General features: G+C 36.3%; 1 protein-coding gene across 2 annotated transcripts; it reads right to left on the minus strand.

The window, feature by feature from the left end:
* Positions 1-1,532: 1,532 nt before the first annotated feature.
* Positions 1,533-27,104, minus strand: LOC116175915 (myosin-9). Of its 2 annotated transcripts, XM_031494292.1 has the most exons (7): positions 27,062-27,104; positions 11,270-11,333; positions 3,957-5,952; positions 3,008-3,218; positions 2,382-2,956; positions 2,016-2,333; positions 1,533-1,966 (listed from the first exon to the last, which is right to left on the minus strand). In XM_031494292.1, exons 3-7 carry the CDS (start codon positions 5,922-5,924, stop codon positions 1,772-1,774), a joined length of 3,267 nt encoding a protein of 1,088 aa, XP_031350152.1. In that variant the 5' UTR covers positions 5,925-5,952; positions 11,270-11,333; positions 27,062-27,104; the 3' UTR covers positions 1,533-1,771. The 2 variants fall into 2 exon arrangements, with proteins under 2 accessions (XP_031350152.1, XP_031350153.1); XM_031494293.1 differs by lacking the exon at positions 11,270-11,333.
* Positions 27,105-27,311: the final 207 nt, after the last annotated feature.

The raw sequence follows: 27,311 nt of genomic DNA on the forward strand, positions 1-27,311 counted from the left end.
GTGTAACAAATTGTCCAAAATCATTAAATTTTCCGACATGTTTAAAAAATCGTCACGCAATAACGGCCCCACTCCCAGAGAGTTAGCACCATTTTCGTTTTGAGGAGTACTTAATTAGACCTTTGAATGGTCGTCATTCTTGTAGCAAATCACACCACAAAAAGTGTCACCATCTCCCGGTCTATCTGTAATTACAACAAAGCCAGTTTGTTTGAAGCAAGTGAAAGTAACGTAAATAAAGATTGCGAAGAAACATCAGTTGGAATTTTTGTTTTTTTTGCGTCTGTTAAAGAAAATCACAGTTAATTAGAATTATCTTTGAAATTTAATTTTTTTTCAATCGATCGCTTGTGCGCGATATATTGTTTGCAGACCCTGAGTGCCTTTGATTCTTATAGCATTATTGATTTTTTTCGAATAAATTTGTGATATTTGTAAATGATCAGCTGTGTGTTTAATCGAACCTAAATTACGACCCAGGATATAAAAGTTCCTAAGATCAATTTTTCTATTCTCTCAATGCAAAGCAGGTCAACTTTTTAGGAATTTCACAGGCAAGGTATACAGTGAGTTTTTTTTAAAATGCGAACATAGGAGTTTGCATGCAATGTAATTTCCCTATGTTCGATTTTTAAAAAACACATCAATCTATGAGATGTGCGCGGTTCACATTCCCAAAACGCGCAATTTGTGTGACTATGAACAGCAACTCATAGTCTTTATGATGAAGAGCACTCGGTAAGATTCTTTTAATTAAGCCATGTGAGGCCATAGCAACTTTAGGATAAATTTTTCTTTAACTTGACGATAACTTGACTTCACATGGCACGCGCTGACATCACAATTCATTGTGAACCAACCTTCAATTATTTGTAGGTCATGTGCACCTGGTATTCTACTAATTTGATCTATTCAATACATAAATGAAGAAAATAAATACCGAAAACAATCACAATAAATGTTCGAAGTGTCCTTCTCGACATTCTAAGCAATAACCTAACCGATTTCGTAATTAAATTGGACGGCGGCATTTTTAAAAATGTGACAGCTGTCAATTGTATCTACTACTCATTTGAACTACTCAATAGATTGATGTGTTTTTTTAAAAATCGAACATAGGGAAATTACATTACATGCAAACTCCTATGTTCGCATTTAAAAAAAATTCACTGTATATACCCTATGGAATTTTTAGTGGTGGTATGTGTACTGTATCCCTTAACATATTTTTTGTTAGTTTGCTCCGTGGTCGAATTATAGGTCTAGGAGAATCAGTTTTTACCTTGGACAGATTGACAGATGGAGAATTGTTGTAGTTTTCTCCTCTTCATTATTACTTTGGGAGGCCAGTCACTTACATTCACTCCAGAGGTTAATTCAGATAGCTGCGAATGAAAATCCACATAAAATTAATAATTTTTTATTTACAATAAGTATATTTATGGCAATTTTTCTCTTAAAAATAGCAGTCAAAAAGCACCAAATATTATACAGCGTTTACTCAAAAAGTGTAACATGTCAAAAGTAAATAATTCAACATCGTAATTTTGTTTAGGTACACCTGATTTTTGAACACAACTATTACCCTTATAAATTGGCGAAGTATGCTAAACTTCTTCGTGTGGACGTATAGTACAATTACACAATAATTAACGACCTTCGGGTAGTAGGTATAACAACGTATTACGTAACCGACGAGATTACATATAGAAATATAAAACATTGGTAGTTAATCACAATTGAAAACTGAATGTAACAGTAATTACAAAAGTTAGGCGGTACTATTTATAGGGGAAGGTATTTCTAAGTTGTTAACCGATTTGAGTAATGTACCGTTTGCATTACAATCGCTAGGAGAAGCTACCGGTATCGACGAAGCGGTTTGGAAACTAGTTTCTTCTAGGTCTCTTTGTAGCTTTGCTAATGGAGGGCATTGCTGAACTACTGTTTGAATACTGTTTAATATCTGAAAGGAAACGTTACACAAATAAGTGGACTGTCTTTAATACCTATACCTCTAAAGCGCTATCGATTGCTTCATATTGCTTTTTCGATTCATCGACCGCTTCTTTCCAATTTTCGCAAATTTTCCTACTGTAGCAGCATTCCTTTTGCAATTCACTTAGCTGCTTTTCTTTCTCCGCCAAAGTTTCTTTTAATACTGGAATTTCTTTCTGGTCCGTAAATACTTTTGCCAAAACCTCCTTCGATGGGATCTCTTCTTTACTTTCCCATTTCTTTATCGCCTCCTCAGTCTCTTCCTTCTTTATTTTCAGTTCTTGTTCCGCTTTCGAACAAGCAGTCGATAACGCGCAAACATCCTCATTCAATCTCTAAAATTGCAATCAGTCAAACCTATAATAGTACTCAAACTAAATTACCTCAATTTCTTTTCGATTATGGTTCAGGTCCGATTTGAGATCGTCAATTTCGTTATTTTTCCTACTCAATTGCTGCATTAACTCCGTAATTTCTCTCTTCAGATGTGCGCCGAGTACTTCCCAATCTTTGAGTTGTTGCGCCACGATTTTATTCGCATCTTTTTGCTTGTTGACTTGATCGGAGAGTAAATCGTGATCATCTTGCAATTCGTTCATACAATCGTCATTTTCTATTTGTATTATACGTAGCACTTTTAATAATTTCGTTACCAAATTGTCAACGTCAATGACTTGATCGACTAATGGCACCGGTGGACAGATTTCTGTTAACGAAGGCATTTCGCCACTAAATGAAGAGCTTAAATTTTCAGTCAATTTTTGTTCCGACATTTGTCTGCAGAACAAGTTATTGAGACTTTCACTCTGGGTGAGTCTCGCCGAACTTAGCAGGCCGTGGCCCGATGAAATCATGTTACGGGAATGACCGTCTGGTATTAGCACATCTTCTAAGACTGGTTCCATCATTAGACACGGTTCTGTTTCCGAATCTAACATTTCCGTGGAGTCTGAGTTATCTAAAAGAGAAATTTAGTATTAAATTAGTTAGATCCAACCATAATACCCACCCAAGGAAATGGTGTCTTTGCTGTACTCTTTCGACGTTAGGAATGAAGTTTGTGCAGTTGCGTTCTTTATGGCGTTTATGATAGCGGATACGAATGACGAGCCCCTTTTCGGAGATGGTGAGTTTTCTTTCAGCGACTTTTTCGTTTTTTCCGGAGTTATTTCTGGACTACTGCTACTGTTTGTGTAAGCTTCGTTATGGAAAATGACGTCCTAAAAATAGGAAAATTAGAACACTGCACCCTATACCTACAAAGTAATTTGTTGAAATATTAGCTCGAGGAAGGGGGGTCATTTATAGGGGCCCTTTTATAGTTTTTCGGGTGTATACCTATCAGTAACTGTAACTCGCAGCGAAAAGTTCTGAGATACGCTTCTGAACGCGCTCGTGTATTCTACTAGAATGTTCTCGAACATATAGGTACCTACGTCATATTTCCTGGAAAGAATGCGTCATCACATTCGCTTTCGTTTCTTACCGCCGATGACAAATCTTTTATGGCGCCTAGATGTCTATCGGGATTTCAAGTTTCTTTAGAAGCGCCAAGGTGTACTCTGGAAGAAACTTCCCGAAGGTCCCACGAGAACGGGGTACGGGAAAAAACGGGATTTCTCAAAGGCGGTACGAAGTTAGCGGGGATAATGGTTTTAATAGAGTTCTGAAGACAGAAAACTATACAGGATCGTCAAGTGAAGAGGAAGAAATTCTAATAGATGGTGTGAAAAATAAGAAACGAACTAGCACTGTGAATTAATTTGTACGATTTTGACTTTTTTGACTGAAATAAACGGCTGAATCGAATAGAACCAAATTTGGTACACATTTCTTACGCGTAAAAGGAAGGTCTGAAAAGCTTTTGGACAGAACGCGCATGCCCAGGTGTGCGGGTGGTATCTGTGGTATGGGAATTTTTCCGAAATGTCTTTCCTATGAATTATGAATACACTTACCTCAAGATCTTGCTCAGAAATACTATAAGATGTAACCAATTCATCCACTAAACCGTCCAGCCTATTAATGAGGGACGTCAATGCAACCGTAGCACCGGAAATATGACTCCCCTGATAAATCAACAGCTCTCGACTTCTCATTTCGAAGGCACCGAGACGAGCATGAAGACTTATGTTCTCCTGTCTCCTTTGCTCACTAAACCTGATCAGTCGCTTCGACTCCTCGTGTTTACCTTCGATCTCCTTATCTTTCTGCCCTAACATTAAACGTAGTTTATTAATTTCGTTTTCGGATTCCTTCAAAGCGTCAGTTAGAGTCGTTTTTTCCGCCTGCATAAACTCCTGCAATTCGACGCTTTCGGATTCGAGATCGTGCTGTTGCTGTAGCAACACATTCTGAGAGGACACGCTCTTCTCCAGGTCTCGTTGGAGAGAACGGCAGTACGCGTTCAATTCCGATATTTCGTTTTCTTGCTTGATTACTATCTGGCTTACCTTTTGGTAACGATTCTCTAGCATCATCAGACTGTCACTGGACACATTCTCGTCCTCGGGCAGGGTGCTGTCGTTGCCCAAGATCGCAAGGACCCTGTCGGTGTTCTGTTTCAGTTCATCCCTCAACGCGTTTTTCTCCGTCTGCTCTTCGTCGAGCTTTTGTTTGACTTCCGATAAATTCTCGTTTTGACTGTTAAAATTGGCCAGCAATTTGTCGTGATTTTCTCGAAGGGCCTCCAGTTGCGCTTTTAGGTTCTCGATTTCTTCGAATTTCGAGTCCACTTGTACGTTTTTATCACAGGTTTCAATGTCTTGAGGTTGCGCCGGATTAACCGCGACGCCGAGGAACGCTTTTTCGATATCGGTTTGAGTTAGAGCGGTTTGTACACTAGTTTCGTGGTAAATTTTAGTTTTGGGGACACTTTTTTTCCTTGGGTAGGGAGGTAGCGATTTAGGCGTTGATGATTGTCGTTTGATTGTGGTTTTGTTGGTTGGCTCTTTGGACGTAGATTGTTTTTTAGTTAAATCGTGTAAATTATCGGCGGATTTTTCTTTTCGTCTTCTGGGTAACGTGGCGTACTTTTCTAATGCGGTCGATTTGCTTTCGGGGGTAACTTTCTTTGGTGTCGCTTCAGACTGAAATAATCCCCTGACGGATCTACTCATTAAAGGCGCGGGTTTACTGTTAATTGACGGCCATCTTCCATCATCGGTTGGGGTCGTTATTGGAGTTCTGGTGGAGGAGGAAGCTCTTGAGGGAGGATTGACTTTTTCTTTTTTAGACACTGGGAGTGTTAAATTGTTGTTTTTTGCTTTAGAAGTGGACGTTCTTTGATTTTCTTGCTTCGAGGATAGGGTTTTATCAATCGATTTTCCTCGAGGACGTGACATAGGATTTCGCGGCGACGCTGGTGGTCGTGATCGTTGATTGGCACATGTTGAATTTTTATTCTTGCAATCGTTTGTGATATATTTCTTTTTTGCATGTTGTACACTTACTCTTTTTGATGGCCCTCCGCCGGCAATTGATGAACTCTCGCTACCACCCTCACTTGTACCATCACAAGTTCGAAGTTTATAATCCTCAAACAGTGTAGAGTTTCGACGAGCCAATATATTATATGCCTCTTCATAGTTAGAACAACAACTAATTATTGAAGATTCATATGAATATGCGGGGGTGACTGTGCCAAACTCTTGCGAATTGTTGCTGTTGATGCTTAAAGCTCGCTGCAAGCAACAATTCTCCACCACCTCTACACCGCTGTCACTCCCTTCGCAGGATATATTTTTAATCGGGGCATCTAAATGGATCACTTCTAATGGTTTTTCGATAACTGTAATATTGGTGGTACAGTTAAAACCATTCATAGTATTGTCGAGATCTTCATTTGGTTTTTCATCGTTCAGTCTTTCTTCTGGTGCGGCTATATCTGGGGTAGTTGTGCTCACTATTGGAATTTCATTATCCATTGTTAAATTCTTTGTCCATCAATTATCACTGAAACAAATGAAACATTATTGAAGGTATACTGCTAAGAATTTATAAACATATTTCTTTCAATAAAATATGTACACGGTGCAACTTAAAGATTGAAACAATCAATTACAGTGAATTGCTTAAATGGCGAAAATTAATATTCAGGATGTATAAATGTAAATCCGTACCAGCCTTAAAGGCATATAAAGCCAATTTTGAATATGGTAAGAGTGTAAGACAACCGTAAGTTTTTCAGTGCACGCGTATGACGAATTCGCGCAAGTATTAGCTGAATTTTTCCAAATCTGAAACCTTGCGAAAAAGACCAAGGTGATAAACATAAATCAATTGCAAACAGGTAGGAACGTTTGAAGTCTTTTAAAAATACATACAAAACCACGTCAATAAACTCATCCCAAAGAGATATTTGACTTTTTGAGATAATCCCCTTTCTGAAGTTACTTATATTAAGGTCTGGGCTTTGTAAATGGTACAGAAGTTGCCGCCTTTTTATCCAAAAGTAAATTTTTAGTGCTGAACTGAAAAACTAACCAGACATTTTTTGTTTGATTATGATTACACAAAGTTTTATTTTTCGAAGGATTAAAAGGAATAATTATCATTTGATTGTACGCCAACAACAAATCTGAGCATGAAATTTAAAGAGGATAATTGTTAATTTTTAAGAACATCAAATTTGAGAGCATGTATAGGTGTCAAAGTCAAGCATGGGTGAAGGTTACATGCACTGATGAATAGTCTCAATTTGTGGTCTAATTAAATGACATAACATAAGAGCTACACTTAAGCTTTGATAATTAATATAATCTAACCTTCACCTTGTGCAAATTACTTAATCTATCATTACTATGCCTATTAAATTAATTAATTAAAGTTGTTTTAGATGCAGCTCAGAGGCTGAAATTGCTTAACGACTTGATGTAAGGATTATTAATTATTATGGTGCTTTCAACAGCTTAGTTACATCCTACAATCCACTCAATTTAGAAAATACCCGCACATAACATTAAAAATTGAACCTCAAAACTTGGCCATTACGTTAGAAAATGAATATCTTTCTCTACTGATACATACAAAGGTGGTCTGTGACATTTCTGCCATTAATTGTTTATTCAAACGATAGTCAGTAAACTTCGACATTCAGTTGGTACTATTTTTGTGAACAAATTCTGCAGAGTTTATTGCGTAAATAAATACACAGCGTAACTCACACAGAAAATATTCTAAAATAAGTCCCGGCCGTTTTCGCCAAATTTATTTATTTATTTATTTTTATTTATTTGATTGCCTTTAATCACATTGACTAATAAGATAAAATTTGCTCTGATCTGGATCTCATTGAAGGAATTTCTTTTAGAATTTGTGCTAAACTCTTTACGATAGGCCCTACTACAATCAAGCAGAATCCAAATGTATGTATAGTGTTATTTTTAAACTGCGTTCTGAACATTTGATGTGCGACCCTGGATTTCTTTTAAAATTGGCTTTTCTTTCTGAGGTATTCGAGTATCTAAATTCCTTCAGCAAAACAAAATATATGGGTTCGCGAAAAAATACGAAAAAAAAATTACGAAATTGGTTTATATTCATTGGGTCTATCGCCTACATTTTATAAACGAACCATATTCTCCCAAGTTTTTATGCAGCAGACAAAAGTACCTCAAACTAGGTTGTTGTAGATCTGGAGGTAATAATAAAGAGTATTATTATTATTATTACTACATAAATAATGGTCCAAATATGCGCTGCAACAGTCATGTGGGCGTTTCGATGCGAAGGTTAGTAAACCTCTAGTAGTATCTCTTTGTTCTGCACCTGAAAATTGCATTTTCGCAATAAAACTACAAATGTAAATGACAATAGGTACCTGAAATAAGATCAAACTGTCAAACATTTGTTTACAACAAAATAACGTTTTGTTTTTCCACAGCACTCTTCGCAAAAAAAGCAATTTTATTTTTAAGAAAAATGTGATAGGTACTGAACCACCATGTTGTAGAGAAAAAAATGTTTGATTCTTATAAATGAAAAGCTTTGCATTTCCACCTGATGTTTAAAATATGAGATATGTTTACTAGAAGAATCTTTGGTTAAAATATGTCTATAAATAAGAAAGTTGACATTGCGTAATCTGCGCATGCGCACATATAATTTTTACTACCCGCACGTTAGTAAGGAGGTACTGCCTTTGGGTAAAAAATGACCCTCCCCCCCCTCACTTTATTGCCAGAACTACACGTTTCGAGGCACCATGAATCCGAATCAAACAAAATCTCGACAATGTCGGTCTGTTAGTCTGCCTGCCTGTCTGTATTCTCACTTCCGGCTAAACGGCTGAACCGATTGGAACCAAATTTGGCACATATATTCTTCGACATAAAAGAAAGAACTGAAAAGCTTTTGGGTGGAATCGCGCATGCGCAAGTATGTTAAAATGTAACAAGAAACTGTCAATTTTTGACATTTTTCCATATTATGGCTAAACTGTTGCCACATCGAATTTGGTACATATATTCTATAGACACTTTCCTCACAACTGAAATACATTTAGTTAAAAAAGTCGCGATTGTGCAAATCATTAAAAATTGTAATGTTCTGATTTCATAAATAATGGTGACTGCGCTTTGAAAATTACGTATAATCGTACAACTTATTTGCCAGTAGATTACGTAATAGTTTTCACAGTTTGCGATATGCTTGTCTTTACTAAAAGCATCCATGGTTAAAATTCCAAAAAATATCTCTATAAATAAGCGAGTTAACATTGCGCAGGTTACGCATGCGCAAATTAATCGTCAATATCATTCTTGGCTCAGCTGCCAGATTTTTTTAGATGCTTGCAAAACTATTGAAGATATTTTAAATTTCTTTTATTATTCAGCACGAAAATTCTCAACTTTTCCCTTATTAAATCAACTTTCTACCTCTTGAGATAAGTGAGATCTCCATAGTGGTATTCGAAAAATGGACACTCTGTGTATACTACATAATGCATACCTTTCAAGTCCTATTAATTCACGCACTGTGGACGTTCGTACGTTTTCCCATCGAAAAATGCGATAATAACTTACATAACGCTTCTACGCTTTTATAATTTAAAAGGAGAACCCAGAACGTTTAAATATTCCTTGCTTAAAAGCCAAATCTTTCCCTATGCTTGGAGCTTTCGGTTTTTAATATAAGAAGATGAATAACATTGATAGCTTCTATACAAGTGAAGAAGTTTTACCAAAATCTCAGAGGAGGCAGAGGTTTGAATTGTTCGAAAGCTTTGCAGTCTCCCACATTTATTGCATAAAATAGTCTTCCCTGACAGGTGAATGTGTTCAGAGTCATTGACAACAAATTCCCCTAGGAGGGAACAAATGAAAACGTGGACGGACAGTTAAACAAGATCTCAGGGGTCCTCCTTTTCCAACTTCAGGCCGTACTCCTATTTTTTTTATGTACGTAAATGTTGACTGCAGTAAAAAACCAATTTTAATAAATGATGTATGTATATGCCGTCTGCACTAGTTAAGCCGTCTAGAAGCTAGAAATATTTTCTGTTTGGCGCCTAAAAATAATTTACAGTACTCGCCCTTACAAATGACTGTAAACCACAAAACAAGATGTATATGGTTATGGTATACAGCTCACGAATGCATTGCAATTTTTCGTTTTTCCTAGATAAACAAGTTTTCCTCCGAGATTTACGAAAATGCGGTTAACTTATACGAAATTGAAAAATGAAAATTTGAAAATGAAAATATATTTATTAATCCACTTTAAACGAACAAGACAGTACAGGATTAAGTATTACACTTATGTGATAGAACCAAATCATATTTAATGTAAACAAATACTTTAACAAAAAATCATTTATAGAATCCAGTACTGCCACTTTAATATCGCCTATAAAAACAATCTGGGACCAATAAATTCATTGTCCCAAGGTCGAAACCTGTTCGGGGCATTTTTTTACAATGATTCTATAATTTGTGAGCTTGGAGTGGAGTGGCTGGCCGGTCACACAACAAGAGCGATAACTTAACATGTCCCTGCAACTAATTTCAGACTAACTTATAAAATGGCAATCGATTAGCAATTCCTTTTGTTTGTCTCGGTTATATAGCGAGTACCGCCATTCTATATTGTGTAAAAGTCCTCAATGTGAGTAGGTTATAGTCTCCACTTTTATCGCCGTCTCAGAGACGACCTATTTTCATATTTTTATATGTAAGGATATTCAGTTTTCGAACGTTCATTCTGTTCGTTATCACAATCAGATTGTCGTAATGGCACTACTTCCATAAAGAAATATTTTGTAACTGAATGTACCTACAGCGAAGTGATCCATAAAGGACATCATAACGACATAGTTTATGGTACAAATCAGTAGGTAACCTCGGCTCAGCGCGGACATTTCTTTACCGAGCTTTTCGTATGTTGGTTTTGGATAAATTCGAGAAATTGTCACCCTCTTGTATTGATTTACATAAATGAGGCTGGAATTTGAATTCATTTAAGTTTAAATTGTCAGCGAATCTATGCATATCCCAAAAATTATGCCAAAGGATAAAAGTACTGGAATTTTAGTCCAAGATTACGATTTTAAATTCCTAATGACAGCCATAAAATGTATGAATCTAACGGTCTTATTCTGTGATCTAACGCACTCAGCTAACCTTACACTTTCGGCAAATGTAGGTACCTACCTACTAAATACATCTTAGTTACTTCCGATATATACCAAAGTCCGATTTCTAATATAATGTACCTATAATTTGTTACAAACGTTTAGGATTCATATAATCGCCCAATCATCTGCCTCCACTTCCTGGAAATTGTTCAGATCAGTAACTACAGAAACGAGTCACGACAAAATGAAATTTCCTACATTTCCCATTGTGTTTTTAAACGCAATTCTAAAGTGGACGACAGTAAGTAGGTCAATTATTGTGAGAAGGTGAAAGTACTGGTAACTGATAAATAAATAGACAATAATTGACTAAAACGTAACTTCTCACACTCGCTAGATAATAAACTTTGAGTGAACGTTTTCGTAAAGCCGAGGGATTTCATTTCAGTAGATAGTCGTGGACGTTGGTTATTGTATGCAAAATCTATTTAGCAAAAATCCTTGTAACTTCAAGCATCTAGGTTTCAGTTGAGATCTTTTCATTTAATTAAAAAAATCCGTGTACATGCATTTGAAAAAGCTAAATTTATACGCGTGTCATTGTAATGTAAATAACTACAAGGTACCTCTAATTTTCTCAAATCTATATTTTTAGAAACATTTACTCATTTATCTTTCACTTCTGAAATTCCTTACTCAAGCTCATATCCTAAAGTGGACAATGTCTCCAAATATCTCGCTCATGTTGTTGCATCTTTTTCTGAAACAAATAATTTTATGAATAAGAATAACGTTGTTTTACATTTTCAAATGGGGAAACTTGAATTGATAGTTGAATAGATATCCTCATTGTTTTTGCTGGGAAGAACTACACTATATCGTTTGAGTATAGGTACTTTTTTCTTCGCTTCAGTTTCGAGAAAGCAGGTAAAAGATGTTTTATTAACAAGTTCAGTACATTAATTTAAATCACCTCCAACACCCGTTAGTGATTCTTCTCTATAAACTAATTATTATGTACATTTATTTTAATACATCCAGAACCACACAGACAATAATAAAACATAACGTTATAGGTATTTGAGATAGTTGAGATGATTATTTAAGCTAGACGCGCCAATGCTCTGTTACAATTAATGTTGTCTATCTACATGGTGTTTCAGTGCAGAATGCAGTTTTCACCAATAATTGATGGCAAATAAAATGTTAATTTTAAAGCCGTCTCTTGTATGTATAGGTATTGTATATGATACCTAAATGGTTTCATTATTTTAAACGAAACACTCCTGTTAATTATCATAGTGGAAACAATGGCAGGAAGTAGAAGTTGCACTTAAACTAATGGTAAATTTATTACTGCACTTGCACCGTTTTCACTACGCACAAATCAATCGATTGCAACAGGACTTTCCTTTAGTCGCTCAAAGGTCTTACCAAAGTGGAAACAAATTACGCTCGTTGACCTCTTGCAACAGATTAATTTGTCTATCATAAGAAGGATTTTAAAGTTATAGGACTCTAGGTACCCTTGACATGGTAATTAGACAACACTGACCTAGTATTACCGTAACATGCGGTACGTATTCTTAAATTACATGATGTTTTTTTATTGCACGGATGTTAACGTTTATGGTTTCAAAAATTGTTTTAATATTCTATAAATAAGATATGACCAACACATAGGTACCTACAACATAAAATAAAATACAATTTGACTAACATTTTTAATTTAAAGAAATACTTTAACGTACCTCTTAAATTTTAAACCGCAAGTCAAACGAATTGAATTATACAGGGTAAGTAAAAAGTTCCGGAACGGTCGATTACCTCCGTTATTTATGAAGCAATTTTTTAAATAATCGGTGTGCTTATATAACAAATAATGTTAATGCATTTACTGCACACTTAATTAAAATTATGAGTTTCTTCAATGGCGATGCAGTTGTGGTTTTTTTATTTTAATTTTGCATAAATTTTCGAATAAAATAAAAACCTTAGTTATAACATTTCTTAAGCAGTCTTTTATTCGTGCACATTAAATTCGTTTCCGGTAAACGCAGAACGTGCACTTCTCTGTCTGAGAGAGTTTTTGGTCTCATTTACTCGTGTTAATAATCCGGATTTGATTTTAACCGAGTATTTGGCTGCACTAGACAAGACTAGTAGCAAGATTACAGAAATAAACTTTTGTATATTTTTCGCTGATGTGGGATCTAGAGGATAGCCCAATTTGCCACGATACGAATATCTATAGTTTTGCGGGACAGATACCGCTGTGCTCGATAGCCCAAGATGGGTGCCCGATTGCCGATTTTCAGGTACGAGAGCTAAGAAACCGGAACACCGGGCCGAAGTTGGACAATAGGTGCGAGATCAGGGCGAAGACTGAATTAAAGTAAGGTGGGGCGGAAGAATGCATACTAGATCCCTCGCCGCGCGACAGCTCAGAGAGGGAGAAGGGATTTTAGTGGATGGAAGAGCATCATTGTCATTCTTTAAGTAAAGCGGATGTGTTTCGCATTTCCTGAATTCCGGAGACTCATGAAACAAAACAAAGGGCAATTGTTTACAAATAATAAATATAAAAGGATTGTTCCATAGGTATTGTCAAATGCTTTTTGGAAAGGAAAATTCCCTTTTTCCAGCAAAGCTTGATAGTAATGTGAAGAGGTTTAAGAGCCTTAAGTTACATTGTGAAACATTGTCCTTTATAAATTTTCATAGTCGCTAATAACAACACCTACTATGTGCAATGGCAATTGACAAACGGTCGCTAAACCACCGAGAAGTGGTACAGTAACAAAATAAAAAACAACAAAGTATAATCTTTCTAGGGCACGTCCATTTCTGCCATTACGAAAATCTCGATATTGACGTAATTTTTTATTTTGAGAAAATTCAGCAGTCTTAACTGCCTCTAAAATTCCAAAGAATTAATTAATAAATTTTCGATGAAATTCTAGGGGCGAAATAGCATTGTTTAACTTAAGAACTCTTATCTGGGTCGTAATTTAACTGCACCTGTCTTTTCTAACCGGCGATAATATACAACCTTATCTTGAAACTAATAAACTTTGCAGCGATAAAAAAATTTCTTATCTACGACCGGAGAAAAACATGAGATAAACTTTTACAAATACTACGCAAATAATTTCCAGATATTCGCGTAGTATTTGCAAAAGTTTCTCTCATTCTTCATTTTTTCTCAACTTTTGTAGTTTTTTCACTGAACAATTTAGTTGCAAAAAAATATTTAGAATGCTAAATTTCCAGGTTAGCTTAGAGTAGCATTCCCCTAGTGCAAATTTCAAAATTTCATTTCAAAATCCAAAATGGTAGTACCGAGAAAAATTGATCCCTCTCCACCCCCACTCCCACCCCCACCCCGCGACAACTTTTGAAACTATGCCACTAGTTGGAGCGAGGTTTGACACACATACTGCTTGCTTTTGGAAACTACTGTTAAGATAAATTTAAATTTTTAAGCTGGCTGGAAGCGCTATCTGAAAGTGATATAGCTCTAGGGTCTACCGACCCAAAAGGAGCACTTGCTGAAAATATATTTCAAGCTCTAATACGATAATGGGATGTTTCAACCATCGAGTTAAAGATGGTTAGTTTCCCTTTATTCTCGTGTATAACTCAAAACTTTATTTTATTACCAGAAATCAATATAAAACTTCAAGAAATTATGAATTTAAGACGTCAAAACAGCAGACTTGGGTTCTTCCATCGTTTCCATGCCAACGGTATTGTTATCTGTTCTGAACTTCATTTTATTCCGTGCACCGCGTCCTATTCTTAATGACAGATGTGATTAGAATGCACTATCTTTTGTTTCACTTTATCTACCCTTGCGGATAAAGAGATCACTTTAACCACTATTAGTGCTAAAGAGAAACCTATTAAAATGTCAGGTTAACATCTGCTATAAAATAAAACAAATTGATTTATTTTGCACGTGTTTTATGCGGAATCGCTCCTCGTCTTATCGCAAACGATATCAGTATCTACCCCTTTCGTTGCTGTTCAATTATCGTTATATGTAGTTCCAAAAAAAAAAACATTCTAAGCGAGTAGTTAGTGACAGAGTTTTGAGTCCATGCTTCAAAAATAGCATTTCCGTTGTGGCTTCAGAATGATGGGAAATCAATATTAGTTATCTCACAATTAAAAGTGCCCACCACGTTTACAAATAAACAAACCATGCCAGTTTTAAGTGAGCACAGATTATGATTTAAAATAAAGACGAGAACTGACATAGATGCATGATGTTATGCATTTAGATGAGGTGCTTAAGTGCCCAATTTGCTCTGTTACGTTCTATTTAAACAGAGCATGCATGGTCTCTAATGCAACGTGCATACATCACACCGATATAAAAAGCTTAACCAAATGCGATGATAGGAAGCATCCGGTAGTTGATACTCCACTTTGTATTAAAAGTGCTATATTGTCTCATCGAAGATAACCACGTGCACCAAACCGATCGCTTTTCTTTTTGGGAGCCGTCGCCGCCAGCACGGTTTCTATTATATTAATCAAGCGATGGTGTATTTACATAACGGTCTCTATTTCGGTGAGATAATATTTACAGGATGTTTCTATTTTTGAGATTAAACTCGATGTAGGTAAAATGATCATTGAGAGCTATTTCGGAAGATTTTAACTGGTTCTAGTTCGTGTAGGTTGGCATTGCAGGTAATTTAAATAATTACCTAATGAAGTGCCGGTTACTTTGTTTATTTTATTCGTTCGCTGATGAATAGCACTTTAAAAATACCCCATACGAGCACAGACGACGTTCTAATTGTTTATAGATCTTTGAAATGGTTTAGATCATTAACAATTAAATTGCCTACCTGGTGTAGATATCGACTAAACTGGAACCTGAAGTAGCATAGGGTGGTGTTCCACCATTCCCATTACTTAATGTAAAAATGTAAAACGCATTGCAAACTTTATGGATTTTGCTGATGAATGTGATGGGAATCAACGAAACACTAAAGAGGCACTGCAGAACGGCTTATGAAGAAATGAAGGAGAGGAACAAGTGAGGGACTTGAAGAAATGGAAGTACTAAAGAAACTTGATGAAATCTTAAAAATAATTCATGGCTCTTTTTAAAAAAGCTGAAGAGGAACTTGAGGTTAGCTTACGAGTAAATTGTGAGAAGCGTAGCGGAAGTATAAAGCAAAATAAACTTGGACTTTAGAATGCTTACTAATTTGAGGATAACTAGAGGGAAACATGAAGCGAATTGCTCTTGGGGGCTTGCGAAAAACTTGTACTAGTAATTATCGGTGAGTAACTTGATTAGCACAAGCAATTTGAGGCAGCTTGAGTCGTGAACGTAAGAGGACAATTTGATTTGAACTTAAAGGGCGCTTAAAAGAGAATTTCAGAGGGAAGGTTGATATGAATCGGAAAAGAACTTAAAAGGAGATCTTGAGAACAGCTTGAAAAGAAAATGGGGCGAACATAAAAAAGAGACCAACGCTCAATAGCCAAATGACAGAAGTTTGTGGTGAACAGAGACATTACGTTTGAATAGAACTCAAGAAGAGCTTTAAGTACTAAACGTGAGAGTTAATATTGATTGGTTGGTAGAGCAGCCCTGGTTGAAACCCCGCCCACTCAAAAATAAGAGCAAAATAAATTACCTAATTAGAATAGAGATATATGCGCAGAAGAATTTGAGGGGAGAATATTAAAGAGTTTAAGGAGAAATTTGTTGCAAACTACAAGGAGGATTGCAGGAGCGTTTAAATTAGAGTAATGTAAGGAGAATTTGAGACGTTTTTGAAGAGAACTTTGAAAAAATTTGAGTGGCACTTAAGAGTAAATTGACAGAAGCGTGACATGATCATGAAGGAAGAACTTGAGAAAACTTAAGGACATTAGAATTTGGTTTGAACTTGAGGGGCATTGTGGAGATTTGAGGAGCTTAGTTGAACATGAGAAATGAAGGTTAAGGAATCTGAAAGCAACTCGAAAAGAGAACTGCAGCGGAACTTAAGAAACGCTTAAGAAGAAATTGAATAAAGCTTGAGAATGGAATGAACTTAAGAACTTGAGGAAAACTTTAACAGAACTTTAAAGGAGTATTAGAAGAAAGAATTTGAAAGAAACTTGAGAGAAGCTTAAAGCGAGAATCAAAAAAAGCGTGATAGTACATAATAATGTCCATGCGCCAAATCTTTGTGAAAAGGTTTGCCTCCCTCGCTCCAATCAAAATTGTTGTGTGGGTACATTCAATTAATTTTGGAAGGGGGGCCAAACTTTTCGCTCGTAACTTCCAGTTTTATGACGTCATTAAATTAGAAGCTTCCGTTACACGGGAGTAGTGTTGTATCTCCATAACTACCTGTCGGATTCTTGTCATCTTAGGCTCATTGGAAATATGATAAAAACGGAACATAATATATCAGAACACTTATTTACGTTAAAGATCGCACAAGAAGGTGAAGATGACTAGAAGATGAAAGCGTACGAAGAGAATTTTTCTAGCGTACATGGAGCACCGGGAACGCTGAATTTCCCATAGTAATTCACTACTACAGTGACTTTATAAAGGTAGTGGCGACAATAGGAGCCCGTCCGCCATGTTGTGGCAAATTCAAACATAGAAACTTTGATTATACGGATGTGTATAATTATTGATACAAGGTGTCATGATAATGAATTAAAAGAAATTATCACTGGAATACTTTAATAATGGAAGTTAGGTACGCATTCAACACAGCTAAACATTGTAGCTGCCATTGTTCATAATTCTAGCTACTTTAGGGAACAAATAATGAACGTGCTTAGTGGAAGCTAAATTGCGCGCGCATACAGGAGTGGAGCCTGTGGATTAATTTAACTCAACACGAGAAACCTCACCAGGTCCGGACACCGGAAGGATTGACAGATGCAGAGAGCTCTTTCTTGATTCGGTGGGTGGTGGTGCATGGTCGTTCTTAGTTGGTGGAACGATGATTAATTCGGATAACGAACCAGACTCGTTTTGCTTAATAGCCGAAAGAACGCACGGAGGTGGAAGCTCGACGGAACGCTTCGTGAGTAGTCGTCGCGATCGATCGTATCTGCCTTTTGTACATACCGCCCTTCGCTATTACCGATCGAAAGATTTAGCGAGGTTTTCGGACCAACACGACGCTCGTCGGTCTACGGTCGACGGACGCGCGAGAAAGTCGATCGAACTTGATCGTTTAGAGCAGTGTTTTTCAACCGGTGAGCCGCGAGCCCCAGGGCGGTTACGAAGGCTTACTCGGGAGTGGTGAGTAAAACAAAAACACAGTTGTTTGTAGGTCCTATACCTACTGCAATGAAAAACTACAATTTAGTGCGAAGTGATCTCTTTTCATTCTGGTTACTCACTCTTTTCGTCTTGCTGGGCTCTTCGGAAATCGTTTCATGCGAAAGCATTTCTTGGCTGAATTACTGCAACACAGGTAGGTATTTTAAACCTATATACCTATCAGTGTCGTAGTAGTAATTTGTCTTTTTCACACTGAACTAAACAACATATTACAAAACTAATAAATAAACACGGCTTAAGGAAACCAAGAATACATGACAAAACATAAGTAAATAATCCACATTTGCCACAAAATGGCTGCCTCGAAAACCACGTGATTCAGTAACCAAGCAAAAATGAAACATCTATTGTCGCCACTGTCTTGTATTGAGTCACTACGCACTATTGCCTATTCTAGAGTACTATGAGAACTATGAGAAAAGAACTTGAGAAGAAATTGAAAAAAAAATGTTTACAGGATCGGAAAGTTGGAAATAATGTTATAAGAGTGGAATTCAAAATTAGACCCACACTTTACCAATTGCACACTTAGTTTAGTTTAAGTGGAACTTATTTATTTCTGGCATTATTTCCTACTTAACTATCCGTATTTCGCTGTAGCAAATATTTCGTTGAATACCAAAATATTGCTAAGTACACATTAAGTGTGCGTAAAGTGTAAGTCATTACTCTAAAGCAAGATTTGTGAATTCCATCCTTAATAAGGAATTAGCCCTGGAATTAGCTTAGGAATTAGTGATGAAGTTAAGAAGTGAAGTTATCTCCAGTGAGCACGTGTTTTTTCAGTTTCCAATCACAAGTGTTCCCCAAAACCCATTCGATGATATCTCTACTTCAAACAATTCGCAGCTTCCAGTCCCATCAAATGCAGAGAAGATCACCGATGATTTTAGGCAAATTTGGGGAGGAATTCGATACGACTTAGATAGGTATTGTTGGGCTTGGGATTCCAAAAGAACTTCACAAGAAATGGAGAAGAGCTTCAGGGCCTTGTAGTAGAGGAGGAAAGGCACACAAATTATCAAATCTAAAAATCCGTCCCAAGTGTACCATAAGAAGATTAATATGTACATATTCAGCACTAAAATTATTATAATTTACGAACATAGGGCCATAATGTTATAAGCCAATAACATTTCAAATATATAGCGGCAGTGTTCACTCACGTGCAAGCCTCAGAAAGAAGGAATTATGTACATAAAACTATTTAAGAAGAGCATTAAAGTCAAGTTGATAAATTTGTGCCACACGCCATGGTAGTCGTATATCATAAATCGGACAATGAACGTTTCAGGCTTTTCCTGAAAACTAACATTCTTTGACATTAAAAGGCATTAAGGGGTGTTTCTGAAATCTAGACCATAAGTTACCTACATACATATACTCATAAAGCAAGTTCGCATTAAAAGAACCACGGTCCATGACCATAGAAAATGGCATCTTTTTTCACACTTTCAGCAACAGTGGTCAAGAGCTGTAATTCACCCCTTGCACGTTTATCTAAAATTACAAGTAGAAAGTTGACGACATTTATTTACACCACTACATATGGTCCCACACTGCAATCTTCTCAACTGTGTAGCAACGGGGAAAAAGCTCACCCTTGCAAACATTTTCATTCCCCGAAGTATAATAAACAACCCGTCATGCAATATGACCGTACGTAGGTATCGATTGCAGTTGTGTTTGAATGAAGATATGGCATTTCGCAGCATGTGGCTTACATTTTAATTCTCTCAAAGAGATTCTATTTATAAACCGAAACCGCCACTAAAACGATTCTAGAGTTTATAGACATTCGGAAAGATTAAAATTGTAACAGGATGTTGTTTATTGCGTCATAATAGCCAATTAGCTTAACTAATGTTAGGGTTTGCGAGAGTTATACATCACAAATTTTTACCTCGTAAAAAGCCAAATAAATTTTTTTCGATAAAATTCGTTTTAGTGTCGGATAAGTTCATGTTGACACTATTGAGATCTCGGAAAGTTAGTACATAGAAAGTTTGGCAAATTTGGGAAAAATAGTGTCATGACATAACAGATATTAATTAAAAATTAAAATGAGTACATGAGAACTTTTTGATTATTGTTACAAATAGAAACTGGAAGAAGAATTGTTTCTGACTTCTTATTCATAGACATTTGATCATCAAATGACCCCCCACTTTTTTTACGGAAAATCTCGATTATGTCGGTCTGTCTGTACTCTTATTTCCGGCTGAACCGATTGGCGATTGGAACCAAATTGGGTACACGTACTCTTAAACGGCCCACACACTATGGAATTTGTCGTACAAGTTGTACTGCAGGTTGGACAAAAAATCTGTGCAACCACAGTTAGTAGTTTACCCACAGACACTGACTGACATCAATCAGTCGCTGCAGCTGGTAGTTAGGGAACCATGCCTCAATGCGTCGACACGAGTCAAGACATACTATGCAATCTGTCGTATATCAGACAGTGGCTATGCATCAAATTTCATTTAAATCCCTCCATAAATAAGAAAGTTGGCACTACGCAAAACCAAATTTTGAAACTGGCGTTGAATTTGCTTTTATTCCAAGCGGCTAGGATCACAGTATACGACAATTCTTTATTATAGCAACACGTCGTAGAACATTCAGCAGCAATAAATTTATTATATACCTACCACAATAGCGATTGTCAATTTAAGTAATTAAGTAATTTAAGAGTCACTATAGTTGACTGGATTTACGATTATTTTGAGATTGAATTAATGTGTTTTTCATTTATCAAGTTCAGGCGCCTCATGCCCATTTACTAACGTGTATTTCTCTTCCAGCAGACTAATTCATAGAATGTATTTTTCTTCCTTTATTCCTTTAAGCGAAGAAATTCACCAAGAACTAGTCCAGATATACGAATGCAATAAAGAAAAGAATCCCATACTCAAAAATATGGAATTACTTTTATTTGACGTAAGTATGCTATGAAAGTGCCAGCGTAATTTCATTCAATCAATGTCTTGATCGTTCCTTGACTCAAATCTACCCAGCTTCCGTATATTCAAAATCAGAACACAGTATAAATTATAATAACCTCGTTAACTGTATGTCACCCGGTCTAAACCTAACGCGGCAGCAATTCATTAACGTGTAGATAAAAAATGAAAATCTCACTGTAAACAGATGTAAACCGTTACATGTTACACCATACAGTAATTACCGTAGACCATAACCAGACGAGAGTACAATCCACATCATATAAATCGAGATATTTGCAGATTTATGAGTCATACAGCAGAACTAATGCATCATAAACTCACATAAAGTGGCATTGACCATATCCATAGGGTTATTTATTGCGGCGTTACACAACCTCGATCAATTTAACAAACAAATATGAGCAAAATACCGCGCGGCATTGAAAGGTTGACTAGCTTATATTTAGTGCATGTTGGCGTACATCCGTTCTTTTAATTTATTTCCATTCGGGCTCCGAGTTAGACGAAGAGTTTCCTTTTATTTCGCAAGCAAGAAAGTTCAAAAATTGATCTCCAAATCTAAAAATAAACTGCTTAAAAAACATAGGAAATGAATTAGGAAGTCAATTTTGTAGTGCCGAACCTCATTTAAAATTCAAATTTGGCTAATGTTTCATTCATTGAACTGCCCCCGAGACAGAACCAAATTAACCAGTCTTGGATAAGATTATCGTGATGTATTGTTACTTAATTTGAACGTGTAGATACAATATGGGCATGAAGCAAAACCCAATTTTTTTAAAAAAACATTTTTTGTCCTAAAAATGTTTAGTTGATTGCGTAGTTTTTCCATTAATATATTTTCATTTATGCAGTGGTATACTAAAACTGTTAAGAATATAGACAACTTTAGTAGTAATTGGTCGATCATTTAACACTACATTTTTTTGTATTTTTAGCGAATTTTCGAAAAGGGAGACGAACGATATTGTCCATACTTTATCCGCCAATCCGTCCGTACCACTACTAGTCCTCCAGTTTAAGCTTTTTCGTTGTGGTTTCTTTCAGTCCCGAGACCAGAACGATATAAGATTTTTCTGATTTGTCACTTCCATTCCGAGGTGCTTTACTTATTACTGATTCTGTGTGGGGAAAATGCGTTTACGTCGGTCGAGAGTGACCACGTTTTTAACTTGTGTTTTGTCGACAATGTTCCTAAATCTTCAGGTATTAGATGCACTTTTTCTATTAGACCTTTCCACCGTAATTTCAACTTTCTACTGAATTGTAATTGTGTGCAAATTCCTAAAACGTTTTCCTTGTACTTTTCATTATGGTAATTGTGACTCTAATTTACTCCAACATTGTCCAAATTGTCAGATATTTCACGTGTACTTACTGGCATTTTGCACAACACTCTGACTATGGTAACGATATCGGTAGATTACGGGTGATGATTCTTAAACAAAAACCTCCCTATAAATTCTGTTCTAATAAAAATTTAGAGAAACCTAAGTAGACCCACAAGTAGAATCGGTTTATTTGCTGTTAATGCCATTTATAACCAGAATTAATTATTAACTGAACGACTATAAATAATGATGGAAAAAAACGAGATAAAAAAGGAACTGATGAGGGTTTAGTTAGGGGTGTTATTTGTTAGTTAGAGGTTGAAGATTAGTACAGGGTGTTCATACAATTTACGGTAAATTCTAGATCTGTGTAGGTACGTAGTTATATTTCAAAACTCGCAGCAAGGAACTTTGAAATTCAATTACTTACGATTTTATTATCAGCTTGTGCGTTGAGCCATCGGGGGCGTCATATATTTTTTGAATTTGTTCTTGTATTGCCAGAATCTTTAATTAGTAATTGATGAGGTATGAGCTTGAAATATAGCGTATTTGGGGTTTTTGAGTCGAAATAAAGGGGCCTTCTTGGTATGATTGCTACTAAAGCAATTTCAGAATTGACAGGGTATGTGAATAAGAATTATTGTGCCTCAGCGGTAGGAAGAGGTTTAGTATGTTTCTTGACTGTGATTTTCTCAGATTTGATCCGTGTGTTCGAAAATGTTGGCTAGCCAAAAGAATGCTCCCCAAGGAGTTTTAAATGGTCTTGATTAAGGCCCATAGAATTAATTCATCGAGATCATTAATTCAAAATTTCGTGTTTCTTACCTACCCTTTAAAACAGTACTTTTGAATGGGGGGGGGGGCGTACTTTCCTACTTTGAAACACTTCAAATTGTTGCAAATTTAGCTAATGATTTAAACTGAAACAGTTTTTGAGAACGACATGGGCGTCTGTCTAAGTCGAACTTGTAGTTAAGAGTCTTCTGTACCCACTGCACCCAATGTAAATTTCCATAAGAGCGCCCGCCATAAAAACTCTATTTGTTTTTACAAAAACAATTTTTTTTAAGAACTATTTTATAAATTTAGACCTTTATCTACAAAATGTTCGGACTATTTTTTTTTTAAGTTTATAGCAACTGAATACAGATTGTTTAAAAATTAGATGTTTCGCACCGATTATTGTGCTAATCTGTTTTATTTTTTTACTCTCGATCAAGACGATTTATGGAAAAAGTAAACCGACAGTTTTTTAGATAAGTTACTTCTAAATATGACTCCAAAAAATGAAATCATAATTTTTGTAAATAAAGTCTGTATCTTGGCGGGCGTTAAATCAACAATTTGAGTGTAACAAGTGGCGCCGCTGCACAGTCTCGGTGGGAACTAACTAAGGACCAAGACAGGAGTTGACAAAGCAAAAATATCATCTTGTATCTTGCAACTATAATCATCTATATACTATAATGTAAAAAAGTTGCGCTTAGGTAAAGAAGACTCTTAACATTGTCTTTACATTGCAAACAATTTATTAAAAATACCTGATCGCAGGCAGTAATCGATGTTTAATTTCACCGAACTATAGCAAATGTTAAAAAAATTATACAAGGTGCCGAGAAATTCATGTCTCATTTCGCAGTTATGATAATGCTAAAACTTTTTTTTACTGTAGAAAGCGGAACCATACAAAAATTTGTGGAGCCACATTTTGAATGCCTCTGAAGGCTTAACACGAATTGGTGACTTTTGAAAAAATAATTTCATAGTCCGTAGCAAAAACAGGAAGTGGGTGCATGTAGATAAATTAAGGTGTACAGCGTAAAGACAGACGGACGGGAAGAACATAAATCAGCGGATCCCCTAAAACAGGTGGCAACGAACGATCATACCAAAAAAATAACTTGGAATGACACACTAGTTTTTTCGTGGGCAAGTGGAAAACCGTTTCGATAACTTTTTAGTGCATTTTTGCAAATTTATTTTTAAAAAGGTAGCTTTTAATATCGCACTTTGGCCGGCTGACTGGCTAACTGGTAGCATATGCGGGTCCGTAGAAACACTTGTAGAAAAACGTGAAGTGTACATGTACCTACCAGGACCATGTAATTAACAACTTTAGAGATGGGGCTACATGATGTTGGATCAGCGACATCATGGCACCATCCCCGAGTGTGTTATACTAACGTGGTGATTTTCAGATTTTTTTATTTATGGAAAAATTAGGTTTAGTCAAAAGCAAATGTAACGTGCAACTTCTAAGGATGATGTAGATAGACCGGGAGATGGTGACACTTTTTGTGGTGTGATTTGCTACAAGTATGGCGACCATTCAAAGGTTTAATTAAGTACTCCTCGAAACGAAAATGGTGCTAACTCTCTGGGAGTGGGGCCGTTATTGAGTGACGATTGTTGAAACATGGAAAGTTTAATGATTTTGGACAATTTGCTACACAAAATTCTTTGGATTTTCTGGTAGTCGGTGACTTAGCAAATGTCGGAAACGAAATGCCATACTTTTCCGGTGGGTCTTATAGCCCGCCATACTCATTGGAATGTGTCGATTGTTTGTTTTTTTTTGGGTGATTTGCTACAAGCTCATTTTTTTATGAGCATCAAGTCTTCAATCAGTCATTCACCAAAATCAACCTGCCATACCTCAGCGACGGGCCCGCATAGCCGCCATACCGGCACAAAGATATCATTTTTGTTAATAATTTTGGGCGATTTGATACACCCTATAATTCTTTCCACCAGTTATTTTTATAGTCAGAAATAGAAATTTCGATACGCCATACCTGTGGCATGGGCCAATTATGTGTAATATTTTTTCAAAAATGTAAGAATTTTCGGAAAATTTCGGCGATTTGCTACAGTATGGCACCAATTTTTCGTGACAGTTTGAGGTGTAATAAAAGTAAATATCAAGTTTCAAACACGAATCCCGGGCCAATCTTGTGTTATCACGAGATGTTAGGTGGCTTAATATTCTCCGCTCCACTCGAACCTCTTAGTCAAGTTGTAGAGTCGGACGGGGTCGTTGTGTTCTGCATTGCATTCCCAGTATACTTTGATCAATTTTGATAAAATTGTCAGGGCAGTTGTATTTATTTCGAATTAAGAAACGATGAAAATTTGAATATTATACAAATTAAAGTAACACTAATAATAATAAACGTTTAAACAAATATAGCAAACGAGCTCCTGGGTATGAATGGCTATAGCATGTTCAAAACCAAATTTTGCACCTGTTGGCTGTTGTTACATTTGCTTTTATTCCAAGCGCATATATTATGTATCAAATTTCATTTAAATGCTTACATAATTAAGAAAGTTGGCACTGCGCATCTGAAATACCCAACATAATATAGTCCTAAAAATTACAGATGGAAGTTAACGGACCCAGATAATTATGAATTTAATTTGTTCGACGGCGATGTCATGCCCACTACTATCGGATATATCATTCTGGATCGCATTGAGCAAGAGAATGAAGATCAAATCGATTTGAGTAGTGACGAGGGCAATGGGAACGAAACAGAAGAGACCGATGATGATATTGAGGAATCCGACACCGATGACGAGTGAATATTATACCTTGTCGGGATAAGTTAATCAATTTAGAACAATTATTCTTTTGAATGGATTGTGTTACCAATTTTTAATAATAAAATCATTTTTTTCTATTTCGGTGTCACAATGATGATTTTGTACAACTGTTTTCGGCCGAAAACAGTTGTACAAAGACAGTGATTATAGTCGTTTTTTTTTTTGGAAACTCATCTCTTAAGTTGGCAGTTACTAGTTAGTACAAGTAGGTACTCCGTTGGGTACTTCCATGTTTGAACTTCAAAATGTCAGTCTTACTACGCTGCCAACCTAAAACTTAACGGCATAAAAAGTGTTCCCAACATAAAACATGTTAGTTCTAATGTTCCCTATAGTTTCTGATAATGATCTTTTTAATTAAATTAAAGCACCGAAATAGAAAAAATAGTATGAAAAACGCGTGTTACAATGCTTTATTGTAATACTCCTATCTTGCGGACACTCGTGGCTACGCTTACAATAGGTCGCATTGTAACACTTGTCTTTCAATACACTATTCTGAAGCTCGCGAGAAGATCGTTTTCAAGGTTCCTTGCTTGTCCCAGTTATAGCACAAAGATGTTTTAGGAAAACAGATTTTCGAGTATGGGGCCACCTTAAGCCTTCATGACGAGTATGGCACATATATCATGGATCAAAGTGGAGCATGAACTTTCGGAAAATCCAAATGCCATACTGTAGCAAATCACCCAAAATTATTAACAAAAATGACATCTTTGTGCCGGTATGGCGGCTATGCGGGCCCGTCGCTGCGGTATGGCAGGTTGATTTTTGTGAATGACTGATTGAATACTTGATGCTCATAAAAAATGAGCTTGTAGCAAATCACCCAAAAAAAAACAAACAATCGACACGTTCAAATGAGTATGGTGGGCTATAAGGCCCACCGGAAAAGTATGGCATTTCGTTTCCGTCATTTGCTTTGTCACCGACTACCAGAAAATCCAAAGAATTTTGTGTAGCAAATTGTTCAAAATCATTAAATTTTACGACATGTTTAAAAAATCGTCACGCAATAACGGCCCCACTCCCAGAGAGTTAGCACCATTTTCGTTTTGAGGACTACTTAATTAAACCTTTGAATGGTCGCCATACTTGTAGCAAATCACACCACAAAAAGTGTCACCATCTCCCGGTCTAAGAGAAATCTTTCCCAAATTGAGAGATGATGTTCATCAGAGGGCCAAAAGTCGCACTCCGATTACAAGTAGTGCTCATAATTCCATTTGTGTGATATTCTGTACTGTTTACATACCTGGCGAAAAAATGTTGGCTTCTTTCTTGTTACAAAAACGTGTCTGAAACAATAAAAAAAATCTTTAGCATCACAATCACACTACGACTGCAAATTCAATCAAAAACTTGATTCGAATTAATGAACCAAAGCGCTCTCTCTGGTTTGTAAATCATTACCGAGAACTTTTCAAAACGATTTGAAATAGAAGTGGAGCGTGTCTCCAATTACACGTACGGCATTCCATTTGCATCTGTTTGATATTAACAGC

This window comes from Photinus pyralis, unplaced genomic scaffold (assembly GCF_008802855.1).
Source record: "Photinus pyralis isolate 1611_PpyrPB1 unplaced genomic scaffold, Ppyr1.3 Ppyr1.4_LG7, whole genome shotgun sequence".
Classification (NCBI taxonomy): Eukaryota; Metazoa; Arthropoda; class Insecta; order Coleoptera; family Lampyridae; genus Photinus; species Photinus pyralis.